At 33.5% G+C, this 8,984-nt stretch overlaps 2 protein-coding genes across 2 annotated transcripts; both read right to left on the bottom strand.

Annotated features, from left to right (window-relative positions):
* Positions 1-2,509: 2,509 nt before the first annotated feature.
* On the bottom strand, positions 2,510-3,523 carry LOC127290364 (uncharacterized). Its single transcript, XM_051318869.1, has 2 exons — positions 3,373-3,523; positions 2,510-3,258 (listed from the first exon to the last, which is right to left on the bottom strand). The coding sequence occupies exons 1-2, from the start codon at positions 3,521-3,523 to the stop codon at positions 2,510-2,512; spliced, it is 900 nt and encodes a 299-aa protein (XP_051174826.1).
* LOC127290366 (uncharacterized) lies at positions 3,523-4,896 on the bottom strand. The gene has a single exon (XM_051318870.1). The coding sequence runs from the start codon at positions 4,894-4,896 to the stop codon at positions 3,523-3,525; it is 1,374 nt and encodes a 457-aa protein (XP_051174827.1).
* Positions 4,897-8,984: the final 4,088 nt, after the last annotated feature.

The following is an 8,984-nucleotide window of genomic DNA, read 5'->3' on the forward strand; positions in this document are numbered from 1 at the left end:
AACATTCACAGAGAAACCAAAGTTTAAGATTATTGGGTTTTGCAATTTTTTGATGAATCATAAAAAGAGACACAAATTTCAAATGTTGCTATTTCACATAATGACTTTGTAATGTTGAATTTATATATAATTAACGAAAGTAACAATTGTCCAATTATGTAATTTAACATAAAATATCCTTATATTTGTAAAAAACTTATTAAATGATTATGACCTATTTTTTTTAGCAATAAAATTTAATAAAAGAATCTGACTTAAAAATCTTATAACACAACACTCATTGGATAGTAAATTTTATTGAACTCATCCACTGCATTCTTGGGGTACTCCAGATGTTAAATTTCGTTTAAGAAATATCATAGTAACATAGTTGTTCCTTTATAAATCACATAAAATAGGTTCAGAAATAGAGAAATTGGAACTGAGAACTTTCTGGATAAATGATTCCATCGAACTAATCTACTAATTACTTTGGGATCTAAAATTTAAACTTTTCATTTGTGGAATCATTTTCTTGTAACAGTGTAATGTTATAGCAGTATAGAAAATATTTATATAACATTCACAGAGAAACCAAAGTTTAAGATTATTGGGTTTTGCTATTTTTTGATGAATCATAAAAAGAGACACAAATTTCAAATGTTGCCATTTCACATAATGACTTTGTAATGTTGAATTTATATATAATTAACGAAAGTAACAATTGTCCAATTATGTAATTAAACAAAAAAAATATCCTTATATTTGTAAAAAACTTATTAAATGATTATGACCTATTTTTTTAGCAATAAAATTTAATAAAAGAATCTGACTTAAAAATCTTATAACAGAACACTCATTGGATAGTAAATTTCATTGAACTCATACACTGCATTTTTGGGGTACTCCAGATGTTACATTTCAATTAAGAAATATCGTAGTAACATAGTTGTTCCTTTAAAAATCACATAAATTAGGTTGAGAAATAGAGAAATTGGAACTGAGAACTTTCTGGATAAATGATTCCATCGAACTAATCTACTACTTACTTTGGGATCTAAAATTTTAACTTTTCATTTGCGAAATCATTTTCTTGTAACAGTGTAATGTTATAGCAGACATGAAAATATTTATATAACACTCACAGAGATACGAAAGTTTAATATTGGTTTTTGTAATTTTTTGATGAATCATAAAAAGAGACACTGTTAAGGGATAGGGGTAGTGAGGTCGGATAAGTAAGTTGACGAATATTTAGTTAAAGAACTATTCTTTATTTTCGTTCAAAAGTACAAAAGATGAGGACCGGCAAAAGTCTCAAGCCTCGGGCGAGACAGACGACTTTGAGATCGAAAGAATCTCATGGGAGGATCTCAAAGGTCAGCTCGCGAAAGTTTACCGAAAAGGCGATCAATGATTCCATGCGATCGAACGATTCTCAAGAGGATCGCATGGTGATCACCTCGTGGTCTCAAGAACTCACTCGTCTCAGAATCAACAATAAAATAGTATAACTCAATAACACAACACATTCACACAAAACCAGAACACAATATATGTAAAAATCAATTAAATTAGTATATAATACACAAGGGGTGCCGTACACCCACCAGGTGAAAGCACCTGCACGTGGGAGCTGAGCGATCTCACCAATAGTAGTAACCCACAGCGTTGAGGTTCCCCAAGATTGAACTGCCAGAGACACGCACCGTCCAAGCTGCAAGCGATGGAGAAAATTCGTAAGGCAGGAACCACTATTCTCGAACCACAGTAATTCATCGACTGACTCAATTCTCCTTGTCTCAAGAAGGATGCCCCCTTCTTCAGCCTGTAATGAAAACCGGGGGGAAAAACGTTCCCGTAGGACAAAGGGAAAGGGAAAACTTTACCTGGATGGGCACAATGAGCATGACGTAAGGAAAAAAGGGGAAACTGGTCAATAATATTGCAAAATACCTGCTTAGTTATAAAACTAAGACCTTTTCTCAGGTAACTGGAATGAGCGTGAAATGAAAAAGAAACCGAGACATACAAGCCTCTAACTATTCAACGAATATATTCTAACTTTTTTAAACATTCCGCCCGCCTTCGTTATGCAATAACGAAATTATTCCCCATTGATTGGAATAGGAAGGGGGCAAAGCTTAACAATGGGTCGTGTAACTGTACTAGTCTGGGTTTTCACACTTGCGACGCGGACTAAACCATCCTTTCCAGGGTGAGTCTGAACTACACGGCCAAGTGGCCATTTGGATGGGGGGTAACGATCGTCGATGATTAATACGATTGCTCCCACCGAGACAGGTTCAGATGATCGGTTCCATTTATATACTGCCTGGTAACGCTGGAGACATTCACGCGACCATTTAACCCAAAAAGTCTCCATCATCTGGCGTATTCGCTGCCATCGGTTAAGCTGGTTTACATTTATACTGTCTAAAGAAGGTTCAGGCAAAACATTCAAGGGGTGACCGATTAAAAAATGGCCTGGAGCAATATCAGCACACAACACGAATTCAAATTGACGCCATCATAAAATGATGGAGCAAATATCTGTTTGTAATTTTGGACCGATGTGTAAAATGTCATTAATCGAGGTTTTGTTGGACGTTGGACTCGAAGCATTAAAGACGACTCTAACTTTCGTTGTTTGGCTACTTTCGCGAACGACAGGGTGGTGCGGAATAAAGACACGAGATGAATCAGTCTGGTCAACGTCAACTGGAGTCATGTGTCCCATCTCTTGATACTTTCCTAGAAAATCACGATAATTTTCAGCAAGCAGAGGATCACGAGTAAATCTTTTTTTTATACTACACAACGAATTGAGAGCTATGTTATAAGAGTCACCTAATTTCGAGGGGGAATCATCAAAAGGTAATTGAACTACATATTTTCCATTTAAGTCTCTAAAATGTGTCTCCATAAAATGATGCTCACATTCAATTTCTTTTTTTGTCATTAAATTCACTGCTGGTATCTCTTTCAATTCCCAAAATTGACGCAAGCTTTCGTCAACTCGGGTTTCCATGGAAAAGTGGACATTAATGTGATAACTTTGAAGAGGAGATCCTTGTAGTGGTCCTGATAAGATCCAACCAAATATAGTTGACTGAGCAACGAGATCTCCACGTGGTCCAGGACTAATCTCAGGTTTGAGCAATTGAGCGTACAGATCGGCTCCAATCAGCAAATCGATCCGGTCACTTTCCCATGGATTTAGATCGGCAAGTTCGAGACTTTGAAGATTTTCAGGAATTTCTAAAAGGGTAAATTCAGCTGGAACATATGCAGTGATTTTTGGAAGTACGAATGCTTGAGTTTGGAGCGTGGTTGAACAAGGTTTAATCGTTTAAATAGTGATAGGAACGGAATGAAGGATTTTATTCGTACAACTTCCTCCCAAACCGGACACTGTAACATTCGTATTTTTGCGTGGAAGACGTAATAATTGAGCAATTAATTCGGACAAAAACGTAGCTTCTGACACTTGGTCAAGAAGACCTCGGACATGAACGCGGCGGCCATCAGGCGCCTCAACCATCACTCGAGCGGTTGCCAACAGAACAGTAGTGCGGTATTTTTAGACGAGTTCAAATGCGATGAAATCGCCACATCATCAGACACTTGATTTGATTCTGAAACGCTATGATCAGTTTTTAATTCGCGACTTTGTGACAAATTTTTATTATCGCGATGCAATAAAGAATCATGAGGCTTTTTACAAATATTACAAAATTTTCGGCTCTGACATAAATTGCGATTATGCTTACCTAAACAGTTGAAGCATCGTGAATTAGCCTTTAAATATTCAGAACGTTCATCAATTGTTTTTTCTTTAAATACAGAACAAGCATAGAGGTTATGTTCTCTGTTACACATTGGACATACAAACTTTGTTGAGTTTTGATGCGTGTGTACCTTCTTGAGTACCGACTGCGAATGATTTGAATTTTTACTTTCAGGACGCTTTTTAATATCTACTGTAGCTTCTAAAGCGCGAATTCGAGAATCAAGAAATTTAACAAATTGATCAAGAGAGGGAGGATCTGTCTCTTCACTAATTGACAATTCCCACTGATCACGAGAAATTTTATCTAACTTGTTTATTAACATAAAAACTAACAAATCATTCCCCTCATCGATAGGACGTTTTAGACTTTTTAAAGCAGATGTCGCAGTAATAACAACGTTACGCATAGTTTTTAAATTATTCAACCAATCTGATGTGACAGGTGGCAATTCAACAATCTTTTTTAAATATTCATATATTAAAACTTTAGAATTACTATAACGAGTTTCGAGATTTTCACAAATATTCTGAAAATTGCCATCTGTCCCTGGTTGATTTTGAGCAACTATTAATGCCTCACCTTTAAGAGATGATTTGAGATAATGAAGACGCTCTGCATCCGACAAGCGATCGTTGTCAGTTACAAGAGATTTAAACAGATCTCTAAAGGTGAGCCACTCACAATACGAACCTGAGAAAGTGGGTATAGTAATGCGAGGAAGTTTTACAGATGATGATGCTCCTCGTGGCGTTGCATCTGGATCTGGTGGTTGAGAACGGTCTTGTACCGGCATGGGCGGTGGCTCAGGAAGACTGCTAAGTATGTGGTATATGGCCTCCTCATACAAGTCCTCAATCTGATTAAACTCATCAGAATTATAAATTGTAATTGTTGTCTCTCCTCCTTCGGCTTGATTAGGAGGATCTATTATTGGAGGATTTGCAAGTAAAGCGGCATGATTTTGTCGACACCTCAGCCAGCAATCTTGTAAATTTGTTAGGCGTCCTAACAACAGTTGTCGAGGTGGATTTTCGTAATTTAAAACACGATTAACAATCTTTTTGATAGAGTTAAATAGAGTTTCTTGGTCACTTAACACTCGTTCATAACTAGTCGTAGCCATGTTTGTTGCAGGAAAAATGGCCGACCACGCTACGTAAAATATAGTGAAAAAAATTTTTCATGAAAAAAGGTTCTCGATACTGAGAAAAAAAGTAAAATAGCACCAAAATATTGCGGAAAAAACACAATAAAGTCTTAAAAAAAGTACTTTTTGACTATTCAAGTCACTTGAGAGAATAAAAAAATGCAATATATAAAGGAAAAATCCCTTAAGCGTCACTTAACACAAAGCACTGATTTCACTTTCTTTTCTCCTTTTTGGAAATCCGGCTCGAAGGACCATGTTATGAATTTAAACAGTTTAACATAAAGGACTTGTGAAAAAAAGGAGAATAAGATAGTGAAAGTAAAATTAACACTGAATTTATTAACTTATTTGAGATAAAACAGGTAAAGCGATTTTTACAGAGCGGTTCTATATGATGCGTACGAAAGACAAACAGAAACTAAAAACTTCGCAGATACGACTACATACGACGCACATAACACAGGCACACAAAAAAAAAAAAGTTGTCTGTTTCTTGAACTACACATATATTTCCTATAGTATTTTGGCCCGCTGAAACCGAATCTGAGCTCAGAATTGCTCCATCACCCTCAGTTTTTTTTTAAATCGACCAAAACCACCCTTAAACGGACAAATTCACACTTCGGAGATAAAAAATAAATCAACTTATTTTTTAAAAAAACCAAATTTTATATCTACGAAACTTTGCTCCACTAACTCAAAAACAAAGCCAGCATTGATCCAGCACCCCCTGAATTTTTTTTAATGAAAAAACTACCCCTAATCTGAAGAATCAAATTCAGGTGGTAAAACAATAAAATAACTAATTAAAAAATTTTATAACCAGGTATTTTTACTCCAGCAAGGCAGAAACAAAGCCAGAAATGCTCCCTCACCCTCTAAAATTTTTTTAAATCGAAAAAACCACCCTTAAATAGAAAAATTCAAATTTAAGAAGTAAAAAAATATTAAATTACCGGCTTTTTTAAAAACAGATCCTTACATGTTTGTAGTTTTGCTCTACTAACTCAAAAAAACAAAGCCAGCATTGATCCAGCAACCCCCGAATTTTTTTAATCGAAAAAACTACCCCTAATCTGAAGAATCAAATTCAGGAGATAAAACAATAAAATAACTGATTAAAAAATTTTATAACCAGGTATTTTTACTCCAGCAAGGCAGAAACAAAGCCAGAAATGCTCCCTCACCCACTAAATTTTTTTTTAAATCGAAAAAACCACCCTTAAATATAAAAATTCAAATTTAGGAGAATAAAAATTAAATAACTGACTTTTTTAAAACAGAACCTTACTACATCTATGTATTTCCGCTCCACTAACTCAAAAACAAAGCCAGCATTGATTCATCAACCTCTGAATTTGTTTAATCGAAAAAACTACCCCTAATCTGAAGAATCAAATTCAGGAGGTAATACAATATAATAACTGATTGAAAAATTTTACAGCCAGGTATGTTTCCGCATTGCTGGAGTAAAAATACCTAGTTATAAACTTTTTTAATCAGTTATTTTATTGTTTTACCTCCTAAGTTTGATTGTTCAGGTTAAGGGTAGTTTTTTTATTTAAAAAAATTCAGAGGGTGATGGATCAATGCTAGCTTTATTTTTTTGAGTTAGTAGAGCAAAACTACATACATGTAAGGTTCTGTTTTTAAAAAAAGCCGGTAATTTAATATTTTTTTACTTCTTAAATTTGAATTTTTCTATTTAAGGGTGGTTTTTTCGATTTAAAAAAAATTTTAGAGGGTGAGGGAGCATTTCTGGCTTTGTTTCTGCATTGCTGGAGTAAAAATATCTGCTTATAAAATTTGTCAATCAGTTATTTTATTGTTTCATCTCCTGAATTTGATTCTTCAGATTAGGAGTAGTTTTTTCGATTAAAAAAATTCAGGGGGTGATGGGTCAATGCTGGCTTTATTTTTTTTAATTAGTAGAGCAAAACTACAAACATGTAAGGATCTGTTTTTAAAAAAGCCGGTAATTTAATATTTTTTTACTTCTTAAATTTGAATTTTTCTATTTAAGGGTGGTTTTTTCGATTTAAAAAAATTTTAAAGGGTGAGGGAGCATTTCTGGCTTTGTTTCTGCATTGCTGGAGTAAAAATATCTGGTTATAAAATTTTTTAATCAGTTATTTTATTGTTTTACCTCCTGAATTTGATTCTTCAGATTAGGGGTAGTTTTTTCGATTAAAAAAAATCAGGGGGTGCTGGATCAATGATGGCTTTGTTTTTTTGAGTTAGTAGAGCAAAACTATAAACATGTAAGGTTCTGTTTTTAAAAAAAGCCGGTAATTTAATATTTTTTTACTTCTTAAATTTGAATTTTTCTATTTAAGGGTGGTTTTTTCGATTTAAAAAAATTTTAGAGGGTGAGGGAGCATTTCTGACTTTGTTTCTGCCTTGCTGGAGTAAAAATACCTGGTTATAAAATTTTTTAATTAGTTATTTTATTGTTTTACCACCTGAATTTGATTCTTCAGATTAGGGGTAGTTTTTTCATTAAAAAAAATTCAGGGGGTGCTGGATCAATGCTGGCTTTGTTTTTGAGTTAGTGGAGCAAAGTTTCGTAGATATAAAATTTGGTTTTTTTAAAAAATAAGTTGATTTATTTTTTATCTCCGAAGTGTGAATTTGTCCGTTTAAGGGTGGTTTTGGTCGATTTAAAAAAAAACTGAGGGTGATGGAGCAATTCTGAGCTCAGATTCGGTTTCAGCGGGCCAAAATACTATAGGAAATATATGTGTAGTTCAAGAAACAGACAACTTTTTTTTTTTGTGTGCCTGTGTAATTAAAAAATTTTATAACCAGGTATTTTTACTCCAGCAAGGCAGAAACAAAGCCAGAAATGCTCCCTCACCCTCTAAAATTTTTTTAAATCGAAAAAACCACCCTTAAATAGAAAAATTCAAATTTAAGAATTAAAAAAATCTTAAATTACCGGCTTTTTTAAAAACAGATCCTTACATGTTTGTAGTTTTGCTCTACTAACTCAAAAAAACAAAGCCAGCATTGATCCAGCAACCCCCGAATTTTTTTAATCGAAAAAACTACCCCTAATCTGAAGAATCAAATTCAGGAGATAAAACAATAAAATAACTGATTAAAAAATTTTATAACCAGGTATTTTTACTCCAGCAAGGCAGAAACAAAGCCAGAAATGCTCCCTCACCCACTAAATTTTTTTTTAAATCGAAAAAACCACCCTTAAATATAAAAATTCAAATTTAGGAGAATAAAAATTAAATAACTGACTTTTTTAAAACAGAACCTTACTACATCTATGTATTTCCGCTCCACTAACTCAAAAACAAAGCCAGCATTGATTCATCAACCTCTGAATTTGTTTAATCGAAAAAACTACCCCTAATCTGAAGAATCAAATTCAGGAGGTAATACAATATAATAACTGATTGAAAAATTTTACAGCCAGGTATGTTTCCGCATTGCTGGAGTAAAAATACCTAGTTATAAACTTTTTTAATCAGTTATTTTATTGTTTTACCTCCTAAGTTTGATTGTTCAGGTTAAGGGTAGTTTTTTTATTTAAAAAAATTCAGAGGGTGATGGATCAATGCTAGCTTTATTTTTTTGAGTTAGTAGAGCAAAACTACATACATGTAAGGTTCTGTTTTTAAAAAAAGCCGGTAATTTAATATTTTTTTACTTCTTAAATTTGAATTTTTCTATTTAAGGGTGGTTTTTTCGATTTAAAAAAAATTTTAGAGGGTGAGGGAGCATTTCTGGCTTTGTTTCTGCATTGCTGGAGTAAAAATATCTGCTTATAAAATTTGTCAATCAGTTATTTTGTTGTTTTATCTCCTGAATTTGATTCTTCAGATTAGGGGTAGTTTTTTCGATTAAAAAAATTCAGGGGGTGATGGGTCAATGCTGGCTTTATTTTTTTTAATTAGTAGAGCAAAACTACAAACATGTAAGGATCTGTTTTTAAAAAAGCCGGTAATTTAATATTTTTTTACTTCTTAAATTTGAATTTTTCTATTTAAGGGTGGTTTTTTCGATTTAAAAAAATTTTAAAGGGTGAGGGAGCATTTCTGGCTTTG

This window comes from Leptopilina boulardi, unplaced genomic scaffold (assembly GCF_019393585.1).
Source record: "Leptopilina boulardi isolate dan_hultmark-lab unplaced genomic scaffold, ZJU_Lbou_2.1 LbouV2_62, whole genome shotgun sequence".
Classification (NCBI taxonomy): domain Eukaryota; kingdom Metazoa; phylum Arthropoda; class Insecta; order Hymenoptera; family Figitidae; genus Leptopilina; species Leptopilina boulardi.

Excerpts from the sequence above, each read along its gene's own strand:
- LOC127290364 (XM_051318869.1), bottom strand. The coding sequence starts at position 3,523 with ATGGTTGAGGCGCCTGATGGCCGCCGCGTTCATGTCCGAGGTCTTCTT. Across the intron at positions 3,259-3,372 it reads GTCCGGTTTGGGAGGAAGTT|CTGAATTTACCCTTTTAGAA; the intron begins GTACGAATAAAA and ends CATATGTTCCAG.
- LOC127290366 (XM_051318870.1), bottom strand. The coding sequence starts at position 4,896 with ATGGCTACGACTAGTTATGAACGAGTGTTAAGTGACCAAGAAACTCTA.